We start from the raw sequence: 24,648 nt of genomic DNA, 5'->3' as shown, positions 1-24,648 counted from the left end.
TTAATTAGATTTGAATGATGAGATAAAATATGTTTCTAAGGTATCTTTACCTCTAATTTAATATCATCAGGATACTTTCATCAAACATTCCATTACCCACTCACACCTGTGACCCTTCTCATCCGTGTGAAGACAACGGATTCAATCACCTATCCCAGGAGCCATAAAGCCACTAAGGACAAAACGCAAAACATATTACCCGATGTCGAAGCCAAAGGTACTGTGCACAAACAAGGTTTCCTTCTCTTAGCTGTAAAAAGATATCCTTAAGGTCATCTTCATTATTCAGAAATTCAATCCAAGAACTACCACTGCAAAGTCAGAGAGGAAAAAAACTAGTGGTTTAAAAAAAAAAATTAAAGTTATATATTGCAAGGAGAAACCATTAGACATTTTAATTAGTTTTTTCCTCAAAGTTAAAAAAGTTCCAAAGATTATACAGTGAAAAGCATGTTTTCTTCTTATCTCAGACCTGTAGAGCTCCTGTTATCTTCTCCAAAAGCCATATCTCCTCTTCTAGGTCCTTCCTGAGATAATCACTACATAACAAGCAATTATTTTAAGTATTAAAAAAATTTTTTTAAATGTTTATTTGTTTTTGAGAGAGGACAGAGAGTGAGCAGGGGAGGGTCAGAGAGAGAGGGAGACACAGAATCCTAAGCAGGCTCCAGGCTCCAAGCTGTCAGCACAGAGGCTGATGCAGGGCTCTAATCTACAAGCCATGAGATCATGACCTAAGCCGAAGGTGGGGGGCGCCTGGGTGGCTCAGTCGGTTAAGCGGCCGACTTCGGCTCAGGTCATGATCTCGCGGTCCGTGAGTTCGAGGCCCGCGTCGGGCTCTGTGCCGACAGCTCAGAGCCTGGAGCCTGTTTCAGATTCTGTGTCTCCCTCTCTCTGACCCTCCCCCGTTCATGCTCTGTCTCTCTCTGTCTCAAAAATAAATAAACGTTTAAAAAAAAAAAAAAATTTAAACGTTATTCTTTTTAAGGACTACGTATTATTCCATGACATGGATTTACTATTCTTTATTTAACTAGTCCCCCATAGTTGAACATTTAGGTTATTTCTAGTCTTTGGCTATAACCAGTAATGTATGACCAACTCAGTCCCGATTAAAGCTCAGAAATAGGGTGCCTGGGTGGCTCAGTTGGTTGAGTATCCGACTCTTGATTTCAGCTCAGGTCATGATTTCATGGTTCATGAGTTCAAGCCCCACATCAGGCTCTGTGCTGACAACATGGAGCCTGCTTGGGATTCTGGGTCTCCCTCTGTCTCTGCCCCTCCCTGCTCATGTGCATTCTATCTCTCAAAAGGCTCAGAAATGGATGATGAATGTTTCCTTAAAATTCTTTTTTTTTTTTTTAACGTCTATTTTTGAGACAGAGAGAGACAGAGCATGAACGGGGGAGGGTCAGAGAGAGAGGGAGACACAGAATCCGAAACAGGCTCCAGGCTCCGAGCCATCAGCACAGAGCATGACGCGGGGCTTGAACTCAGGAACCACGAGATCATGACCTGAGCCGAAGTCAGACACTTAACCGACTGAGCCACCCAGGCGCCCCTCCTTAAAATTCTTAAAAATGATAAAAAGAGAAACACACCAAAAGCCTGTATCATGCTTAATGGTAAAGCAAAATAAGGATTCCCATAAATGCCAGTTACAAGAGAAGGATACCTATTACCACTATATTCAATACTGCTCTATATGCACTGATGAGATTAGGTAAAGAGAAAAAGTGAGGCAAAATTATCATTATTTGAATATATAATTATATACTTGGAAAAAATTAGATCAACTGAAACATTATGAATAATAAAGGAATTTGATAAAGTATCTGGTTAGAAAGCAATTTAAAAAAATCAACAGCTTGTCATGTCTTTCAAAAATGTGATGAAACATCCCATTTATAACAGTAGAAAACAATTTAAAATAAAATTAACAAAAAGTGTACAAAATCTGTATGAAAGCAACTGAATAGATACTGCTGAGAACATAAAAAAAGAACAGAATGAGTAGGAAGACACATACTGTCCTTAAATAGGAAGATTCAATACTGTAAAGATGCTGGTTCTCCCCAAATTGATCTTAGATTCAGCACATTCCCAATAAAAAATAAATAAAAACTTAAAATCCCAATAAAAATAAGCTTCTTTAAGCTGGGTAAGCTGACTCTCATTCCAAACATCATACAGAAAAACAAACATGAGAAAATGGCCCCCCCAAATTCTGAAAAGGAAAGTACAGTAGGGTTAGTCTACCAGATAATAGGACATTCTAAAGTTACATTAATCACGACTATTTCATACTGGTGAATAAAGAATATAAAATCAACCCAATACAAAGTCCAGAGACAGACAAATACATGCCAGATTGTTAGCATAATATTGCAATTAGCAGGGAAAGGGAGATTGACTAGTCATAAGGAAAACAATAAAACTTCTTTGTTGTTGTCTTATCTTTTTTAAAAAAATTTTTAAAGTTTATTTATTTTAAGAGAGAGCTCAAGCTTGAGCTGGGGAGGGTTGAGAGAGGGGGAGAGAAAGAATCCCAAGCAGGCTCTGCATTGTTAGAAGGGAACCCAATGCAGGGCTTGAACTCACGAACTGTGAGATCATGACCTGAGCCGAAACTGAGTTACATTTAACCAACTGAGCCACCCAGGCGCCCCGTAACTTGTTTTATCTTTAAGGTATACCTCATACACGTAAATAATGCTACTCTTGGTGTACGTGTTAGTATATCGAACAGAATCAAATGCCAGAAGTGAAATTGCTAGGGCAAAGGTATATGCATTTAAATTTGCCTTCCAAATTTTTAAAAATTTTTTAACGTTTATTCATTTTTGAGAGACAGAGTGCAAGTAGGGGAGGGGCAGAGAGAGAGGGAGGCACAGAATCTGAAGCAGGCTCCAGGCTCTGAGCTGTCAGCACAGAGCCCAATGCAGGGCGTGAACTCATGAACCGTGAGATCATGACCTGAGCCGAAGTAGGATGCGTTGCCAACTGAGCCACCCAGGTGCCCCACCTTTCAAATTTATCAGTTTTCCAAGGATGGTGCAGAAGAGTATCTAAAACTCATCAGGAAAATAGTATTTTCCATCACTCAATTCCCAGAAACACATTCAGTCAAAGCAATACTGTATCTTTTATGACACTCTAAACTAAAACCTAATTCATAATCTAAAAATGAAAAATGAGGAATTTTTCACCTGAATTTTTCTGGTCCAAATGCTCCATAAAAAGTAGTCAATTTTGCATGAGCCCTTAGTACCTAAATAGAAATAATCTGATAATCTGAAAGTTGCAAGCAATAACAATTAAAAACACCAAAAATTAGGCATTCTGTTTCAGAAGTCTTATACACATGCCCATTTCATCCCATATTATTGGTCAATTCCCATAAATAGGACTGCATTTATGTAACACAAAACAAAAACAACGTGGACTAATGGAAACACTTCCAATCACATTAAATGCAATAAAACTGCAAAAGAGAAGGCATTTGCACACTGACTATAGGTGCCCTTCAAAATTAATTAGTTTTCCCAGTGGTTTATAAATGCCTTATGGTAAAATCCAGCTGGATTATACTTTTGTACTCTGATAATCACCGTCACAGTTTACATTTATTTGTGTGCTTAACAGGTGCCAGGCACTACACAAAATGATTTATATAAATTAATTCATCTGATTCCCAAGTAACCCTGTAAGTACTGTTATTCCCATTTTTCAGTAAGAAAACAAGAGTCAAAATAACACTCTTGAAAAAATATAGGTCTATCTTGAACTGAAAAACATATTGTAAAGGTACATATTTGCCCTCAAATTAAGTCCAATGTAATTACCTCTTTTAAGCCATCAGAATAGACAGGAACAGTTTTATCTTCTTTTTTCAAAAGCTAAGATGAACAATAAGAAACACAGTTAGAGTATCTGCTATATTAGTTTTTTCATGAAAGATGGATTTTCTGTGAAAGGAAACAAATTATCAAATTGCACTGAACTCTGAGATGAACCGTGAACAATAAAGAAATGACATATTTTAAAAAATAATGCATTTTATGAAAACAACTCATAACATTTTGCCCATGTGTTACACCTTAATTTTAAGGAATAAAACTAGCAGTGGTGATCAAAGTTCAGAGGGGAAACTACAGCGTAAAAATGCACTTTAAAAACAGGTCTATGATGGGGCGCCTGGGTGGCTCAGTTGGTTGAGTGTCTGACTTCGACTCAGGTCATGATCTCAAGGTCTGTGAGTTCGAGCCCCACATCGGGCTCTGTGCTGACAACATGGAGCCTCCGTGGGATTCTGTGTCTCTCTCTCTGCCCCTGCTCAGGCTCTCTCTCTCAAAAATAAATAAACATTAAATAAACAAAAACAAAAAACAAAAAACAAAAAAAACAGGTCTATGACAGAGACACAAATCTTTTTTTTGGAGACGGTTTATCTTGCACAAGACAAACTATCAGGTACAAATGTTATAAAAACTTACCCTTGTTTTTGCATAATTTAGCATTTCCTGGGTGGTTTCATAGGTTATCCACTGAGCCTCCAAGCAGTAATTCACCACAAATTCATCGTCCTGGTTCAGAAATACCAGACATAATGAGGCAACCAAATGTTATTCAGTCCATCAATCCGAATACTCTCATACATGACAGGGGAAACACACCTGGATTTTATGTAGATTTTCCTTAGCTTCATCTACGAGTTTTTGCCATTTAGTCTGCTCGCTGGTGTCCGCCGAACTCAAGGCTAGTCTCTCTAATATATCATTGGATTTCACCTTGTATACAAGCTGTAATTTAGAAATGCTACATTAAGCAACTTGGAGCAAAATAATGCCTGTGGATGACTTTCTAGACTGCAGGCAATAGACTGTTATTGAAAAGGGTTAAGTCTCATATGGCCCAGGAGTAAACAGTAAAGAAGCTAACACTTAGATGACCAAAAGGTAATCCAGATTACTAAGAGTTATGGAGACCACTGAGTCCTTAACTAAGGCCACGAGTAGCCTTATGTGAATTATCTCATTTAATTCTCATAAAAACCTGAGCAAACATTTATATCTCACCCTAACTCTATAGGGTGAATATTAATATTCCCATTATACAGTCAAGAAAACTGACACTCCAGGAAGGGTAAGGAATGCACCTGAAGTTACACAGTTCCAAAGGGATGGAGCTGGTTTCTAAAAGAGGACGATACAGGGGCGTCTGGGTGGCTCAGTCGGTTGAGCAACTGACTCTAGATTTCCATTCAGGTCATGATCCCAGGGCTGTGGGATCAAGCCCTGAGTATCAGCCTCTGCACTGAGCATGGAGCCTGCCTGGGATTCTCTCTCCCTCTATCCTTCTCCTCTCTCTCCCCCAAAAAAACGAAACAAAACAAAAAAACCAAAAAACCAAGAAAAACTAGAAGATGTCTGTTGGATATGTTGATTAGGTAGGTCATGGACATGTCTTGAGAAGTCCCGGGGAGTAATGTAGGAAAAACCTGATTGTAGTAAAGACTTAATATTTCCTAAGAGGGTGGAGGGCGCCCCTCTGTTTTAAAAATGTAACATTTTAAAGCATGCAAAACCATTTTGTGAGTTGTTTAGAAAGTTATATGACCAAAGAGATAGAGAAATTAATGGAGTATTAAGCACCAAAATCAGAATAATGGATACTTCTGGTTGGGGTAAGGAGAATGATGTATTTGGGAAGAAGAGAAAGAGGTCTTAAGCTATATTGGTAATATCTTTTTTTTTTTTTTTTTAAGTAGGGTGATGAGTATGTGAGTGTTATATTACCTTTTTGAACATCTGAAGATTTTGCAATAACTATTTTTTAAAAAAGCGAATGGGGGTGCCTGGCTGGCTCAGTCAGTAGAGCCTGTGACTCAGTCTTGGGGTTGTGAGTTCAAGACCCACATTGGACATAGAGATTACTTTAAAAATAATAATAAAATTTGGGGTGTCTGGGTGGCTCAGTCAGTTGAGCGTCCAGCTTCAGTTCAGGTCATGATCTCGCGGTTCACGAGTTCGAGCCACGCATCGGGCTCTGTGCTGACAGCTCAGAGCCTGGAGCCTTCTTCAGATTCTGTGTCTCCCTGTCTCTCTGTCCCACCCCTGCTCATTTTCTGCCTCTCTCTCTCAAAAATAAATAAAACATTAAAAAAATAAAATAAATACAAATAACAGTAAAATTAAAAAGTGAACAGAATAAAAAATCAGCGAAAGTTTTTCAGGGAGGAGAAACAGAAGTAGAGAAACTATGTTTTCTTATCATTTTTAGTTTTCGGAATCAGAGAATCAAAGTTGGTATTTGGTTTATAAAAAAGGAACCTGGGGTGCCTGGGTGGCGCAGTCGGTTAAGCGTCCGACTTCAGCCAGGTCACGATCTCGCGGTCCGTGAGTTCGAGCCCCGCGTCGGGCTCTGGGCTGATGGCTCGGAGCCTGGAGCCTGTTTCCGATTCTGTGTCTCCCTCTCTCTCTGCCCCTCCCCCGTTCATGCTCTGTCTCTCTCTGTCCCAAAAATAAATAAAAAACGTTGGAAAAAAAAATTAAAAAAAAAAAAAAAAAAGGAACCTGAAGTTTTGGGTATTTCTAACTCATGCTATTTCTAGCTGCTAAAGAACCTTTGACAAACTTAGAAAACTAGACATGCAACATAATTGTGTGGTCATCTTTTATTTTTATGTTTACTTATTTGTTATTTTTTGAGAGAGAGAGAGTGCAAGGAGGGGAGAGGAGTAGAGGGGGAAAGACAGAGACAGAGAGAGAAAGAGAATTGTAAGCATGGAGCCCAACACAGGTTTGATCCCACGACCCTAAGATCACGACCTGACCTGAAATCGAGTCAGTAGTTCAACAACCTGAGCCGAAGTTGGACACTTAATCGACTGAACCACCCAGGAGCCCGCCCCTTGATACTTGATCTTATCTGCAGTATTTGAAACTGTGGATCACTTTGCACTAGACTCTAAAGTTTCTCTTTCCTTGACTTCTATCTATAATCATACATTCTTGTGGTTTTCTTCCTTTATTTCTTCCCAAATATGTATACAGCCCTTCTTCCTCAACTTCCCACATGCTGGTACCCCTGGATCTCATCCTGACATGAGATCTCTCTACCCTACACATTCTTCCCAAGTGGTCTGAGGCATCCCCTGGTGTTACCTACCTCTAGATTCAGCTAAGATCACTCTCCAACCTCCTACCATAAAGACTCGTTTCCAGTTTTTTTTTTTTTTTTAATTTTTTTTTCAACATTTTTTATTTATTTTTGGGACAGAGAGAGACAGAGCATGAACGGGGGAGGGGCAGAGAGAGAGGGAGACACAGAATCGGAAACAGGCTCCAGGCTCCGAGCCGTCAGCCCAGAGCCCGACGCGGGGCTCGAACTCACGGACCGCGAGATCGTGACCTGGCTGAAGTCGGACGCTTCACCGACTGCGCCACCCAGGCGCCCCTCGTTTCCAGTTTTTATAAAGCAGATCCTTCATCTTTTACCACTACCTGCTTTTCCACACATACTTCTCATTTTAGGGAGGGCCGTCCCCATCCCACAAGTATGCTAAGCCAAGCGTCCCGCCAGTCCAATCCCTACATCTGTCCCTCCCTATGTTTGATCACTAGTCCCACTGATTCCACCTCCCCTGTGCCTCTCATGTCAGACCTCCCTCTTGTACATCTCCACCTCACTGCACTAGTTCGGGCTCCCACAGAAAGCTGTTCAGTCTCCCAACTGGTCTTCACACCTCTAGTCTGCCCCTTTCCAAGCAATTCTCCAGCTTTACACAGTGACAATCTAATCAGGACACTTGTATTAGCTCCCTATCACCTGCAGAACACAACCTAAATCCTCTGCAACACACACAAGGCTCCCCATGCTCTGATCACCTAGTTCTCCATTACCAGTTCCTCTTACTGCATGGTGCATATAACCTACATTCTACTCTTACCTAATTACTGGGAGGTCCTGGAAGCCCTGTACGCCTCCCTCACTTTACTTACGCTGTCCTTACACCTAGAATTCCCTACCTTCCCCTGGACTATCGGGAACATCGTCAAGATCTGACATAAAATGATCTCTGTGAAGTCTTTCTGCCCCAGTATATTTCCATCTCTCCTTTGAATTCCTAGTCTACTTCGGTCATATCTTAATCATAGGACTGATCATACTAAATAGCAATTACGCCTTACATGTCTGTCTCCCCAGTCTCTACTACATGAAGAAATGCTCATTTGATGAACAAATGAATTCATGATTACCTCAACATCTAGTCCAAACTGAATAGCAAAGCTCTCGGCTTCAGCAAATCTGTGTTTGTGAAGTAACCGACTCAATCTGATGAAGTGAAAAACAAATTTCAGTGAAATCTTTATTAATCAGGGAATTTACGGTTATCATTAAGGGGTAAGGCTTAAAAGAATATGAGAACTTACCTGTTTTCTGGTAAAGCTTCTGTAAGACACCTGAGTACTACAACAGAGACTGAATCTTCAGATAGTCTGAAAAAAGTTTTCAGGGTGAATGAATTAATAGTATTAATAAGTAAATTGTAACTTAGCTGCTATTTAACGACTTATTCAATAAAACAAAATGACCTACTTTGAATCATTTTTGCAAATTCCTTCCAAAAGGTATATGGTATCCTACAACAATAAAAAAAAAAGTTTAAAACTGAAACATAGAAATAATTTATTTTAGGGGCACCTGGGTGGCTCAGTCAGTTAAGCGTCTGACTCTTGGTATCAGCTCAGGTTATGATCTCAGGGTTTCATGGGTTCAGGCCCCACAGGGGGCTCTGTGATGACAGCGCAGGTCCTGATTGGGATTCTCTCTCTACCCCTCTCCCACTCACGCTATCCCTGTATCTCTCTAAATAAATAAACTTTGAAAAAAAATTTAAAAAAATAATTCATTTTGGTTACTAAGGTAACAACTGGTTTAGGTGAGAATTATTCATCAATGGATTCTAAACTCACTGTGAAAAACTGTTGGGGAAAAAAGGATATTCCATAGTTTCAAAATAATACCAGAGAATTTACTTAGCAATTACAAAGGAGAAAAAGCACCTCTACAGTGGAGAAATCTGGCAAAACTGCCTTAACCAAGTAATCACATTTATCATCATCAGTAATAGGACAAATGGACATAAGCCCCTTAACATGACACAGCTGAATACAGTATAACCTATGTGGTATCCTTGCCAAGAAAGCTCAGCATGTGTCTAATTATGATGCAATAACCAGACAAATCCAAATAGAGGGACACTGTACAACACAACAGGCTAGGATTTGGAAATGTCAATGTCTTGAAAAAAAAGACTAAGGAACTATTTAGCACATTATAGTAGACCATGTGACCATGACAACAAAATTCCATATATGATGCTTGATTAGATCCTGGACTAAGGAAAAAAACAAAAATAAAACAAAACAAAAAAACAGCTTTAAAGTGATTGGCACAATTGGTAAAATTTGGATCTGGATGGTGTATTTCGGAACAGTATTGTATTAATGTTAAATTTAATACTGGTATTATGGAAAAATGCCCTTATTCTCAGGAGAGACCTGCTGACGCATTTAGGGGTTAACAGGCCATGATGTCTGCAAGTAAATTCCAAATAGTTTGGAAAAATATAGTGTGTCTGTGTGTGTGCATATGTGTGCATCTGTATGTGAAGACACAAAACAAATGTAGTAAAATGTTTTTTGAAAGATTAAAATTAAAAGATAAATCAGTAAAAGCAATGACCCTCTGCCCAAATTGCTTATCATTCATATTTCCTGTGGAGACACAAGAAAACTGAATAAGCAGATGGTTCAGGTTTCATTTGATTAATGTGCTTTTCTTTTTCTTATATGAAGACTTGGTTTTGTCAAGTATATTTGAGAACCTCTGGTAACAACAAATATAGTTATAAACCTGAGCTCTATTCAGGTATTACACCAGTTCCACTCATGCTTAGTTTGTTTTAAGTTTTTATTTATTTAAGTATCTCTACACCCAGTGTGGAGCTCAAACTTACGACCCGAAGATCAAGGGTCGAATGCTCTTCTCAGTCAGCCAGGCACCCCTTAGCTTATTCTTAATTTTTTTTTATTATAAAGTATAAAATACACATCCACTTACTGTGCTAATTCCTGACTGGACCAGAGATGAAACGCTAGATACTTCCAAAGAATACAGTATTTCCATCATAGGTAATGAATAAACCACGAGATTTTTCATCTAAGAAAAAGAGAAGAGCAATTAATTTAGTAGGTCATATAAACCTACAAGGATAAGACAGCACTTCATATCAAGTGGCTAGATTAAAACAGTACAAAACTAAATGCAAAAACAATTTTATAACAAAGACCATTGCTGTATTATTTAAATGTTACATATAAAATTATGCTCTATTCCACCTTTCAAATCTGTTGAATAAAAAACCGTGCATCTGGTGTTCATTCTACAATTTGTATTTAGGATGCATGGAATTCCTCAGTACCAGAACTGTCTGAGTCACTCTAACAAACATTTTCTTGTGGATATATATTTTTAAAGTTTATTTATTTTTGAGAAAGAGTGAGCAGGGGAGTGGGAGAGAGAGGGAGAGAGAGAATCCCAAGCAGGCTCCACACTGTCAGTGTAGAGCCCGACATGGGGCTCAAACTCACAAACTGTGAAATCATGACCTGAGCTGAAATCAAGAGTTGGACACTTAACTGACTGAGCCACCAAAGCACCCCCTTGTAGATATTTTTAATCCTGCAATGCTCCATTTAAAATAGGGAGCTGAGGGGTGCCTGGATGGCTCAGTCAGTTCAACATCCAACTTCGGCTCAGGTCATGATCTCAGGGTTCCTGAGTTCGAGCCCCGCATTGGGCTTTGTGCTCACGCTCAGAGCCTAGAGCCTGGAGCCTGCTTCGGATTCTGTGTGTGTGTCTCTCTCTGTTCCTCCCCTGCTCACACTGTCTCTCTCTCTCTCTCTCTCTCTCTCAAAAATAAATAAAGATTAAAAAAATTTTTTTTTATTGGGGAGCTGAGACATACCCATTTTTTTATGAGGAAAAAAGAACTCTGCAGGATTATTTCTGATTTGTCAAGTGGGCACTACTTAACTACTTTCATATTAGTTAATGCTATTTCTAACACATAATATGGACAAATGTGAAATAAAATCTTCCAGTACCTTATCAGCAGTAGTTGTCAGAGCTACTAATTTGAGATTTGTAATCCCTTGCCTAAGAGAGAAAAGAAGGTTTCAGTGAATAAAATAAGCTTTGCCAATTGCTACATAGAAGCTAAGTCAAAGGGGTATTCTTAAAGGTTAAAATTGATTCCCACAAAAGACACTGAACCTGGTTTCTTCACATTTATAGCCCAGATTAACACTCTAACACAACCACTTGGAGGTTTGAACTACCTATTTGTTCTCAATGAATCTGGCCAGCAATGGAATGATCCTTACCCTGTCAGTCTGTCCAGAGTTAGTTAGAATGTAATACATAATCAATGATCAAGAAGCCTGATTCTAAAAGAAAGGAAACACTACTAGCGTCATAATGTACCACGTGACTGATGAAGGAGACTCTGCTTCTGTGGTAAGAAGAAACTCTTCAATGTGAAGAGAGGGCCAGTTCCATATGGGAGTCAGAGTGTAAATATCCCACAAGCTCAGCACATTCTGCAAAAGGAGACATTTCACGGATACATCTTCTAAATGATATTTCAGGATCTTACATTGTAGGATCTTTTTGATTTATGTACTGAAATAAAGCATAGCACACCGGACAGTAATCCACCCCACTTAAAGTCCTCATCTTTGTTAAGTATGACAAATATCACATAATACCAAGTGAAAACATTGAAGGAGAAATATCAGAAACATACATCAGTATCAAGAACAAAAAGTAGATTGTCTATCAACTGGAACTTCTTTGCACCTACAAAAGAGAAAGCAAGGTGTGTAAGAACTACATTTCTGTATTACAGATAGCCACATTTAAATAATAAACTATCATGTTTATGGAAAGGCAGACCTACTACAACTAAAGTTTGCATTCTCACATTCACCTCTTTATTTATATATATATATATATATATGTCTGTCTACGTGTATACATATGTATATTTTAACTTTATTTTGAGAGAGATGGAAATACCATGAGTGGGGAGGGGCAGAGAAAGAGGGAGAGTAAGAATCCCAAGCAGGCTCTGGGCTTCCAGCCCAGAACCTGACGCCAGGCTTGAAGTCATGAAACCACGGGATCGTGACCTAAGCTGAAACCAGGAGTGAGATGCTTAACTGACTGAGCCACCCAGGTGCTCCTGCCTCTATGTATTTTTAGATGACCACTAAAATGTAAAATCTCCTAAAATGAAGAGTAAAAACTGCAACATGTCAAGCATACATGGACAATTATCTAACTAACCTGGCGTGTTTCAAAGAGCAGTAAGGTAAAATGTCCTGTTTGCCAGACTCAGGATGATATTGACCTGAAAATTAAAACTTGCTAGTGTTGACCCCAAGTAGCTTCATGAACTTATTTTACCTTTAATAATCTCTGCATCAAGAACATTCTTAACTGTCATTCCTTTCTTGGAAGAGTCTGGTTCCCATTTTGAGAATGCGCAATTACCAGTTCCCTACAGAGGTAAAATAGCACATCAACTGCAAATTTCGTTCTTAGATCTGAATTCTCCTCAAAGCAGAAACACCCAAGTTGTACACATTACATATTTCAGAATATACTTATGTACTCAAGCCCAACTAGCTTTTTATCTTCCAGTTCCCCTCTTAGATTGCTTTCAACAGAACAGGATGGCAAGAACAGCAAAGTTTGCTGTTCACTGTTATCACGTGAATATTTAATAAGGAGTGGGCATATTCAGGCAACTCACTCCAAAGACATGGGGTAAACTTCAAGACCTCCTCCAGTAGCATGAGATATAGTTTCTGATTAAGTATTTTCATTAAAGTAACCACAACTTTTTAAAAAAAATTTATAAATATTAAATCATTTGAAACCCTAATGAAATATTGAACCAGATACACAGAATAGACAAATGTGCCTGCTTCTTAATATGAAATACAAATTTGGTAGGTAAAAACGTTGTAAATGCTATAATTATGTTGAATTTTTGCCTACTTCTTGAATATAATTAGATTTTTGTTGTTGTTTTTATCTAGACTCATAATTGAAAGAAATGCTAAATTTCAGGAAGAAACTAGTGACAATAAAGATGCAATATTTTCCAACAGAGAAACTTAGGTATACTTACTGAGTTAATTTTATAATTTCCTGCTTCTGTTAATATATTACAAATTAATTTGTAATTTAACCAAAACTATGTTAATGAAGAAACACTTCTGAAGCAAAAAACTAAAATTTTATAGAAAGAATTACCCCAATTATCACAGGAATTTCACTGGCTAAATCTCCAGCCACAAGATTGAGACAACCAAGAGTATGGTAATTTTCAGTAGAAATAAAACTGGACTTGATTTGTCCTTGTAACTGCAAAATTAAAAAAAAATAAGAACGTTATATATATGCTCCACCGTCGAAATTCCTTGGAAAGATAAAAATGAATTAAATCCATCTGTTATGAACGCATTTTTACTTTTTTTGTTTGTTTTATTTTCTAAGTTTATTTATTTTGAAAGATGGAATGAGAGACAGTGCAAGCAGGGAAGGGGCAGAGAGAGACAAAGAGAATCTCAATCAAGCTCTGCACTGTCAGCGCAGAGCATGACACAGGGCTCGAACCCAGCCGAAATCAAGAGTCAGATGTCCAACCAACTGAGCCACCCAGGAGCTCCAGTTTTTTTTAAATAGATATCTTTTTTTTTTTGAAAGGCTTTGTTTTTATTTTTTTATTTTGAGAGAGAGAGAGCACACAAGTTGGGGGTGCAGAGAGAGAGGGAGAGGGAGATTCTCAAGCGGGCTCCATGCTTAGCATGGAGCCCAACACAGGGATCTCATGACCTTGGGAATACCTGAGCCGAAATCAAGACCTGGATGCTCAACTGACTGAGCTACCCAGTGGGCCCAAGATATTTTTTTAAGATTTTATTAAAAAAATTTTTTTTAAACGTTGGTATTTTTGAGAGACACAGAGCAAGTGGAAGAGGAGCAGAAAGAGAAGGAGACGCAGAATCGGAAGCAGGCTCCAGGCTCCGAGCCGTCAGCGCAGAGCCTGACGCGGGGCTCGAACTCACGGACCGCGAGATCGTGACCTGAGCTGAAGTTGGACGCTTAACCGACTGCGCCACCCAGGCGCCCCAACACTTATTTATTTTTGAGACAGAGAGAGAGCATGAACGGGGGAGGGGCAGAGAGAGAGGGAGACGCAGAATCGGAAGCAGGCTCCAGGCTCCGAGCCGTCAGCGCAGAGCCTGACGTGGGGCTCGAACCCACAAACTGCGAGATCGTGACCTGAGCTGAAGTCGGACGCTTAACCAGCTGAGCCACTCTGGCACCCCTAAGATTTTATTTTTAAGTAATCTCTATAGCCACCATGGGGCTTGAACTCACAACCCCGAGACCAAGAGTTGCATATCCCATCAAAGGAGCCAGCCAGGTGCTCCTATAAATGCGTTTTAAAATGGAAATGTTATTAAAATGTTTTATCACACTGATTCCTAAAACATTAGCCACTAGACAATATCCAGAAACACTCTCCCCAAACTTATATTAAATATAAGAATCAACAAGACAATGTGGTTTTGTTTTCTTACCTTTTTTGCTGTGTTGAAGTCTACATTCTCAATTGCTGTATGAAAGGAGAAAGCAGACTAAATTTATAGTATTAACCTACGAAATACACACAAGTCACCCTTGTGTGTTAAGTCAAAATTACATACAATCTAGTGAGAAGAACACAGGTCAGAAACTAATAAAGAAATGTTGACTTTTCAGTTTTGCCTTTGACCACTGATATAAACTGTGACAACATGTCATAGTCAGGACACCAGCCAGGCTGCCTTTTTGTCCCTGGAATGCTTCTCCATACCTTCCCTTATCATGTTTCTCCCTTCTAAGAGGGTCTTCTTCCTGCTCCAACTCTTCTATCCAAGCTCTGAAGTCCTACCCGTAAAGTCTTCATCACTTTGCACACCATTTTGGAAGAGCTCTTTTACTTGCCTGGCTTCTTTATTACACTATGAAGAACTATGTCTTGTAGTATCCCCAGGACCTTGTATATTCTTGGAATACAGACTATTTAAGGAACTTGCTGAACACATGCTCTGAACTAATTCCTTAACCTTTCCCAGCTCACAGGAATGTATGGTCCATCCATTCACTTAGCACATACTATGAATTATTGTCTGTTATTGTTAACATGTTTATATAGTCACTTCAGTTTCCAGGTTCATTCTTTCCATCGAAGAGCATTTATTATTAGGCTAGTGTGTGTCTTGTCTCCCCAGCTAAGCCATAAACCCCTTAAAGGCTATAAACAAAATACATTTCCTCAGATTCTGTTGCATCCCTCATACGGGAGAAACATAATATGAATACTTAAAAAAATATATATGCAGTATCATAGAATCTAATGAAACTAAAATAATACTCTCTTTTTTTTAATGTTTATTTATTTTTGAGAGAGAGAGCAGGGGAGGGGCAGAGAGAGGGAGACAGAGGATCCAAAGCAGGCTCCACACTGACAGCAGAGAGCCCAATCTGGGGCTCAAACTCACAAAATGTGAGATCAGGACCTGTGCTGAAGTCAGACACTTAACCGACTGAGCCACCCAGGCACTCTCTCTCTTTTTTAAAAAAATATTTATTTATTTTGTGAGAGAGAGACAGGGGAGAGAGGCAGAGAGAGAATCCTTAGCACAGAGCCTGATACAGGCCTTGAACTCATGAACTGTGAGATCATGACCTGAACTGAAATCAAGAGTTGGACACTTAACCAATGGAGCCATCCAGGTGCCCCCTAAAATAATGTTCTTAAAGAAAATATTTAAAATTTTACCCCAAAACTAATAAGAAATATTGCTGCAAATCAATAACAAGAAAAATCCATTACTTACCTTGTTGAATTTTTGCAAGCTGAAGGTTTGTAATACAAAAAAATCCATTGTTTGTAAGCAGCAGCATATAATAGGTACCTATTGAAGGAAAATCAAACCAGTTTCTCTAAAAGGTGTGTGGATATGAAATTTAAGCCAGTGTTTGGACCTAGCTTAAAAATATGCCAATTTGCTCATTTAAATTCTAATCATCAAATAATATACTAATGATACAGATAAAGCTTATTTACAAAGAACTGTTATTTGCAAAAACAATGTTAACTTCCTTGCAACTTTATAAATCAAAGTTCATTTGCCAAAAAAAAGAAAAAAGAATCTTAGATATATTGAAATAAATTAAGTATAGTTAACATTTGTTGAAATAAAAATATGATAAATATGCTAAAACCTACAAAAACATTTTAAAAGCATATAATTCTCCTTGGTAATCTATAGAATTCTCAAAATGGTAAAAATGAGTTTAGAATATTATATTTAGGAGAAGAACATTTAAACCTCTGAAAAGGACTAAAATAAAAAACTTATTTCTTACAATAATATTACTTGAATCACTAGAAAATTTAACATTGTATAAAAAGCATTAAAATAGAGTCATGTAATTTATTAACTATAAAGTTGATTTTTTGATTGGATATTAGAGAGCATTAAAAAATATTCAAAAAACTTACCTTCACTTGAACCGTCTTTCTCAATAACAAGATTCCGGTAAGTACGCTGATTTTCATCATTAGCTTTCTGAATAAAAGCCTAATTGCAAATTCATTTCAAATGATAAGATTAAACTCAGAAAACATAATTAAGGGTTATATTCTCTAAAGCCAGGGTTATCAATTATTATTAGCAATAATTCTGCCTATGTTCCAAACATTTTAATTTTGAAGTGGAAAACTATTTTGGACAAGCATACTATCTTCAAATCTTAATTTTTAAATTTTGCATTTACTTCATGTTTCTGAGGTATGATTCTTAAAATTTCATGTAAAGAACATTATTTTTTCCATTTAAAGCACAAATTAAGCAACGGTTTATTAGTTTTCGTTGTCTAAGAGATAATTTCAAATTTAGGTTAACAAAAAGAAAAACATTAACAGGGTCTTACATTAGTGAGTAATGTTTGCTTCGATGTTACGTGAATAAGATGTAAGTTGCCGCTTCTCTCCCCAACGAAAAGAAACTTTCCTTCTTGACACAGGCCAACTACATCCACTTCGGTATCTGAAAATTTCAAGTCAAAGTTACAAGCTTCCCACAACTCTTTCTGCCCACAGGTCCTGTCCTCTTGCTTTAATAAAACCATCTTTTTGCACTAAAAAACAAAAAGTTATAAGCTTCCTTCGAAAATGTTTATTTTCAATCAATACAAGAAATTTGCAAATTTTGTCATTAAAAGCCAACTATTCAAGTTTCTCTTAAATACTTCCAAAAGGTGGTGATTAAAAAAGAATGTGGGGGGGGAGGGGTTGAGGGTGAGGAGGCAGTGAAAATGGGGCATGGGCATTGAGGAGGGCACTTGCTGGGATGAGCACTGGGTATTCTATGTAAGAGATGAATCACAGGAATCTATTACTGAAGACAAGACTACACTGTATACACTGTATCTGTATGTAAGCTAACTTGACAATAAATTATTTAAAAAAGAATAAAATAAAATAAAATAAAATAAAATAAAATAAAATAAAATAAAATAAAATAATGTGGGGCACCTGGGTGGCTCAGTTGGTTAAGTGTTTGACTTCGGCTCAGGTCATGATCTCACAGTTTGTGAGTCTGAGCCCTGCATTGGGCTCCGCACTGGCAGTGCAGAGCTTGCTTGGGATTCTCTCTGTCTCCTCTCTCTTTCTCTGCCCCTCCCCTGCTTGTACATTCTCACTTTCTCAGATAAATAAACTAAAAAAATTTTTTTAAAGAATGTTACTCTTGTATTCAGTGAACAAATATTTACTGAGCACTTACTGCATGCTAAGCAATGGCCTAGGTCTTTTGCATGTATCTAAGAATAGTAACAAAAGAGTCCCACCTTCATGGAGCTCAAATCCCAAGGCAGAAATACATGGTAAACAATTAGAGCATAATAAATTACATGATATGTAAGAAGGTGGTTAAATTTTCTGGAAACAAGAAAAAGTAGAGCAAGAAAAGATAGTTTGGAAGAGCCATGCATGTTGCAGCACTGACTGGAGTCCTCAGGATAGCCCTTGTGGATAAGATGAGACATAAACACTTTCTTCAAGTGTATTACATGTTAACACAGCCCGCTACTCCATGATGAAACTGTCAATCTTGTGGATCATTCAGGGTAGATACATTAAGATTCCACAAAATAGGAGTTCCTTGCCTCCATACTACGATCAGGATTGGCTTCTCACATGCATACCTCCTGACTTTTTCTGTTGTCTAAGTTCTTAAACAAACACTTCAACAACCACCACTCACAATTTCAGAAAAAGCATTCACAATGTTTTCACCTATATTTCAGCACACTCACTGACTTGTCCCTTATTCTTACGTCCACATTTGCATATACTTTAAGTCCTTCAACTCAACGAAGAATTTATAAGTAATTTAAAAACTTTTTACACAGCTATACATATTCTAAAACTATTCAAATACCTGTTTTGATATTGAAATTATGTACAAGATTCAGGAATGTGAACACAAATGAGCTCAACTGGTTTCTACAGTAATTCTAGTTTTAAAAACCAGGCAAGTAAAGTCAATTTTTGTTTCACATGTACCCTTTAGATTTACTGAGGAAGGGGCTAATCTCAGGATCCCTTGCATCTAGTACTCTTTGTACAAAAAGACATTCAAGATTAATTTCTTGAAATAGTCCAATTTCAAGTCTTAGAAATAATGAAGTAAAGAAAAGGCAATGCAGTAGAAATTGGCAGAAAGCTATATCTGACTTCCAATTTATTTTATTTCATTACATTAGACTTACCAAATATAAGATGCAGTTGAAGCAATCTACAAACACTGTCAAGCAGGATCACTGATTGATCCACTACAATAATAAATCCGTTACTTAGGCTACATGCTTGTATCTTTGGATTTAACGAGGCCTGTGGGAGGGAAAAGCATGACTAAAATAAAATGTTTTTATACAGTTTAACAATGCTTACCAAGAGTATCATCATAGTCCCAAGCACCTACATTTAAAATTTGAAAAGACTTTTTTCTTTTTTTTAGTCCATATATCTAATTAGTCAAGCTTTTCTTTCTATGGTATATCAATCCATTCAGAGTCCAAAATAGGGAAACAGTCCAAGATTGCTAAGAAAGGGCAAGGGATTCTCATGAGCAAGTCTTTGTTTCCTAAGGATGGATCTTGCGCCTGAAGGAGTCGGCAGGCATGAAAATAAACAAGCCATGACTGGCACAAGGTCTCAGTGTCTGGGATATGACAGCTCGAAGGATGAAAACAGGAGGGCTCACACCCCCACAGATAACAATAAAGAGAGCAGAACCAGTCAGATTAAAGCCCCGAGGAAATGCAACTCTGGTATGGCCACGCCAGAAAACTGGATCCTTGTGCAAAATGTTCTGAGTTTTAAATATTGACAGCCAAGTCAACATTTTAAAAATTACTCTGCAAGCCAAATAGGAGTCTCTGGTCTTCAGCTTCTGGTACTTGGAGCTCTGCACACAAACGTTTCTGGAAGCAGTTGGACAGCTCAGTGGTTGACAGTGCTCAATCACTTGCTGAGTAATCTTGGGCAAATGCTTCAACTGACCCCTCTGTGCTCTCCAGTACCTACAACACTGGCCTGTATGAGCATTAAATGACTGAATTTGCGTAAAGGCTCAGAAGATAGCCCTGCATGTAATATCCGCTCAATCAGTGTTAACTGTTCTTAATCTTCCCTGGCTGGGTTTTAATCCCATCAGTTCATTTTGGGCCTGTTTCAACAGTCACCTTTTCCAGGTGAAATTCTTGAAAATGCCACCACATGCTGATGCTTCTTAATACTTTTAACTTGCTTCTTCTGATAGCAAGAAGTTACCCCAAAGCACTGCAAAGAAGGAACCGTGCAATACCTTCCTGAGATGTACCCATACAATTCTCTCTGCTTGGATAGCTCTTCTTCCTCCTCTTCTTTTTTTTTAGGACTTTATTTTTTAAGGGTAGTTTTAGGTTCACAGGGCAATTGAGGGAAGGTACAGAGAATTCCCAAAAATCCCCAGCCTCCACATATGCACAGCTTCCTCCATTATCAGCATCTCCCACCATTTGGTACATTAGTTACAACTGAAAAACCTATATTGACACATCATCACCCAGAGTCCATAGTTTATGTTATAATCCACTCTTCCTATTGTACATTCTGTGGGTCAAAACAAACGTGTAATGACATATATCCACCATTATCATACTACACATTTTCAGTGCCCTAAATATCCTGTGCTGTGCCTGTTCATCCCTCCTCCCCTCAACCTCTAACCTCTGGTAACTACTGATCTTATCACTGTGTCCAGTTTTACCTTTTCCAAAATGTCTATCACTGGAATCACACAGTATGTCACTTTGGTTGACTTCATTCACTTAGTAATAGATACTTAAGTTTCCTCCTTTCTGTGGCTTTATAGCTCATTTCTTTCAGGGCTGAATAAGAAATCATTGTCTGGATGTACCACTTTATTCACCTACTGAAGGATATCTTGGTTGATTCCAAGTTTTGCCAATTTTAAATAATGCTGCTATAAACATCCACGTGCAGGTTTTGTATAGATACTAGTTTCAACTCCTCTGGGTAAATACCATGGGGTCCAACTGCTGGATTGTATGGTATGAGAATAATTTCATTTTGTAAGAAACTGCCCCAAAGTTTTCCAAAGTGGGCTGTACCATTTTGCATTTCCACCAGCATGGAATGAGAGTTCCTGGTGTTCCACATCCTTGTCAGCATTGGGTGTTGTCAGTGTTGTCGATACTGGCCATTCTGATAGGTGTGCAGCGATATCCCGTGATTGCTTTGTTTTTTTAAGGTTTATGTATTTTTTGAGAGAGAGAAAGAGAGAGAGCTTGTGCCATGAGTGGGGAAGGGGCACAGTGAGAGGGAAACACAGAATCTGAAGCAGGCTCCAGGCTCTGAGCTGTTAGCGCAGAGCCTGACATGGGGCCGGAACTCACAAACTGTGAAATCAAGACCTGAGCTGAAGTCGGATGTTCAACCAACTGAGCCACCCAGGCGCCCTATAACATCATATCTAACAAAGTTTTGCCTGATCCAAGCTCACAAAGATTAGTTTGGATTGTTTTTAATTTCAAATTCTTCTTGTTTATTGCCGGTATATAGGAAAGCAGCTGACTTTTGCATATTAACCTTATATCCTGCGAGCTTGCTATAACAGATTTTTATTTTGTTCATTTATTTTTTAATGTTTATTTTTGAGAGAGAGAGAGAGAGAGAGAGAGTGCATGCACAGGGAAGGGGCAGAGAGAGAGGGAGACACAGAATCTGAAGTAGGCTCCAGGCTCTGAGCTGTCAGCACAGAGCCTGACACAGGGCTGGAACCCACAAACCCACGAACCGTGATATCATCACCTGAGCCGAAGTTGGATGCTTAACTAACCGACTGAGCCACCCAGGCACCCCTATAATTGCTTTTTAGTTTCAGGAGTTTTTTCAGATTTTCTACATAGACAATCAAGTCATGTGTAAACAAAGACAGCTTTCTTTCTTTCTTCCTGTATGCCTCTTCTTTCTCTTTCTTGTCTTATTGAAGTAGCTGACATCTCTAATATGATGTTGGAAAGTAGTGAGAGGAATACCTTGCCTTGGTCTGATCTTACTGGGTAAGTTTCTAGTTTCTTACCACTAAGTATGATGTTAGCTGTAAGTTTTTTATAGATATTCTTTATCAAAGAATAGTTTGTTGATGTGAAGCATTACACCGATTTTTCCAGCTTTACTGAGATACAATTTATATCTAACATTGTGTAAGGTTAAGGTGTACAATGTGATGATTTAATATAGATACATATTACGAAATGATTACCAAAATAAGGTGGTAATTACTACAACCATCACCTAAACATTAATTGATTTTTGAATGTCTAAGCAACCTTGCATACCTGGGAGAAATCCTATTTGGTCACAGTATATAACTTTTTTTTATATATTGTTGAATTCAATTTGGTAATATTTTGTTGAGGATTTTTGCCTTTCTATTCAAGAGAAATATTGCAGTTTTCTTTTCTTATAATATCTTTGCCTAATTTGGATATTAGGGTAATGCTGGACTTACAGAATGAGTTAGGAAGTTTTTCCGTTTATGAGTAAGGTCCCCAGAAAGAGGTCCTGCCTTTCAAGCCCTAAAAAATGCAACTCTTCTTTCTAATAATTTGTCTCTTCTTCATTTCATTTAAACCTTCTTTCTTGGGGCGCCTGGGTGGCTCAGTGGGTTACGTGTCTGACTTCGGCTCAGGTCACGATCTCGCGGTTCATGGGTTTGAACCCTGCCACCAAGTTATACAGTGTCAGTGCGCAGCCTGGTTGCGATTCTCTCTCCCTCTCTCTTTCCCCCTCCCTCACTTGCATGCGCACACTCGTTCTCTCTGTCTCAAAAATAAAAATAAACTTAAAAAATTTTAAATAAATAAATGAAGAAAATGAAACGTAGAAAGAAATGCATGAAAAGGATAAATGTAACCTCAGCAGTGTGCTTAACTCACGGGTGGAGTATGGGAGAGCATGGGAAAAGGAAGAGACCTCAGGGGCTTCAACTCTACTGGTAATGTTTTATTTCCTGAGCTGGCGGTGGGTACTTTTTATATCACATAATTTATATACATTCTGTATGTCCAAACGTCAAGAAGAGCTATGAAATGTTCAGTTTTGGAAATAGTGAACTTAAGACAGTAGTGGGAGAATTCAGATGGAAATTTCCAGTAACGTGAGACTGAAACTTGATTCCTCGAGAAAGTGCTGTCAGCATTTACAGAACATTTACCATGTGGCTACTAGGCTTACTAAGTATTCAGCAAAAACGTTTTGAGTGAAAATAGCATCATAATCATTACCTTTTCAGAGGAGATCTTCGCTAGCAAATCAACTTGATATAAAGCGGTTCCATGTTCTTTTCTTGAGCCAACACTTAGGTACCCGCTTCCTGTATCATCACTTGTCAGCAACTCAATATCATTCCACATGTTTCTGAGATTGTCTTCCTGAGTCAGGAACCACTACTTTCCCTGTGACAGTATGTAAAATAAGAGAACAAATTATATTGTTGCATAGAACACAGTTCCTTGGGAAACAAAAAGTTTTAACAAAAAGGACATATAGATATATATGTCCCCATAAATATAGATGCACACGTATGTATACATATACATATATATATAAATCCACTGAAAACTCACTAGATACTTTGGACCAATAATATAAATGGAACTACAGCTATGATTATCATTAGAGAACAATGTATTGGTTTAGGAACATAAATCTGATCTCAGCAATGTATCCGAGAGCTTCCAGTATTTTGTGTGCCTAGCTCGAAATTATAACAAGTTTTCATTTGAAATAAACCTGTAAGCAGGATAGCAATGAACAGTGGAAGCTCTGAAGTCAGACTATCTGGGATATCCAAGGATGGTTAAGCTTCCAGCTGAACTTTAAAAAAAGTCCGTTATAATGTTTCCAGTAACGTACAGTAAATGAAAATAAGAAGGGGAAAATTGGATTGGGTTTCTGACTGCACCAAAGAGTATACATATAACCCCAGCCAGTCGCTTGAACATCTCATCAGCAAAGACTATATAACTCATTGTATGTATGGCGTGTGGGAGTAAAATACAAAGATGAAAAACAATCCCTGGGTCGATCGCTGGCGGGGAACCACCACCAAATAATTACAACTGTTTGGATAAGTGCAAGCAGAAATATGTTTTAAAATTTACGGAATGTACAGCACAGGGAAGGAATGATTTTTGACTTGGTGCTCCTTCATATTTACGACACTCGTCCTGGATTTTGTTCCTCAATTCTCTGTAACAGGGACATAGTTGTACCTACCCACAAAGGTTGTTACAGGACTTTTAAATATTCACAGAACAAGGCTTGGTTCGCGGCAAGCACTCAGTCTTATGTGTTAGGTGACTAATTATTTTCATTGGTGGAAACAGGTAAGATTTAGGCTACGGTCACAGGACGTTTCTAAACACGGGAAAGAGCTCTTACCGAGAGTGTAAGGCCAAGAGCAAGAAGCCAATTATGCAAAGCTCGGAGGGAAAAGTGACGCAGGCCGAATGCACAGGCTCAGAGCCTGGAACGAGTCTGGGGCAGGTGCCAGGCCACAGCAAAAATGAAACAGTGCAGGAGCTAACGAATCCTCGACTTCGAGATTGGATTTTTACGCTCGGTGCCACAGTGTAAAAGACACTAAGCAGACGAGTGACTTGATTCGAGTAACGATTTGAGGTCACTCCGGGTGGAGAACCGATGAGCAAATTAAACGAAATGAAAGCGTCAATTAGGCCCCCATGCATAAGTGCTCCCAGCTGGGCAACAGACCAGCAAGAACCGACTTCAAATTCTCTCCCGCCAGCGTCTCGAGGGAAAAACGCCCCGAGGTGAGATGAGGCCGCTATTCCTTCGACGTGAACCCACCCCCAGGT

At 38.5% G+C, this 24,648-nt stretch overlaps 1 protein-coding gene across 3 annotated transcripts in view; it reads right to left on the bottom strand.

Moving 5' to 3' along the window:
- Positions 1-24,648, bottom strand: part of KNTC1 (kinetochore associated 1) — a 74,510-nt gene that overhangs the window by 49,651 nt on the left and 211 nt on the right. Inside the window, exons 2-21 of one of the 3 annotated variants that reach the window (XM_058691361.1) lie at positions 23,053-23,223; positions 18,970-19,090; positions 17,128-17,243; positions 16,697-16,775; positions 16,029-16,106; positions 14,727-14,761; positions 13,393-13,503; positions 12,538-12,631; positions 11,876-11,928; positions 11,554-11,669; positions 11,175-11,226; positions 10,129-10,227; positions 8,602-8,645; positions 8,436-8,501; positions 8,262-8,337; positions 4,677-4,802; positions 4,497-4,586; positions 3,846-3,899; positions 3,210-3,271; positions 200-311 (exon numbers count right to left, since the gene is read on the bottom strand). In XM_058691361.1, coding sequence (XP_058547344.1) covers positions 200-311; positions 3,210-3,271; positions 3,846-3,899; positions 4,497-4,586; positions 4,677-4,802; positions 8,262-8,337; positions 8,436-8,501; positions 8,602-8,645; positions 10,129-10,227; positions 11,175-11,226; positions 11,554-11,669; positions 11,876-11,928; positions 12,538-12,631; positions 13,393-13,503; positions 14,727-14,761; positions 16,029-16,106; positions 16,697-16,775; positions 17,128-17,243; positions 18,970-19,090; positions 23,053-23,181 — 1,713 coding nt within the window. In that variant the 5' untranslated portion in view covers positions 23,182-23,223. Of the gene's footprint in view, positions 1-199; positions 312-3,209; positions 3,272-3,845; positions 3,900-4,496; positions 4,587-4,676; positions 4,803-8,261; positions 8,338-8,435; positions 8,502-8,601; positions 8,646-10,128; positions 10,228-11,174; positions 11,227-11,453; positions 11,491-11,553; positions 11,670-11,875; positions 11,929-12,537; positions 12,632-13,392; positions 13,504-14,726; positions 14,762-16,028; positions 16,107-16,696; positions 16,776-17,127; positions 17,244-18,969; positions 19,091-23,052; positions 23,224-24,648 lie in introns of those variants that run through there. The other 2 variants (XM_058691362.1, XM_058691363.1) reach the window with 2 other exon arrangements.

Source organism: Neofelis nebulosa, chromosome 11, assembly GCF_028018385.1.
Source record: "Neofelis nebulosa isolate mNeoNeb1 chromosome 11, mNeoNeb1.pri, whole genome shotgun sequence".
NCBI classification, from domain to species: domain Eukaryota; kingdom Metazoa; phylum Chordata; class Mammalia; order Carnivora; family Felidae; genus Neofelis; species Neofelis nebulosa.
Note: the sequence above shows the minus strand (reverse complement) of the source record. Positions and strands in the feature narration are given on the sequence as shown.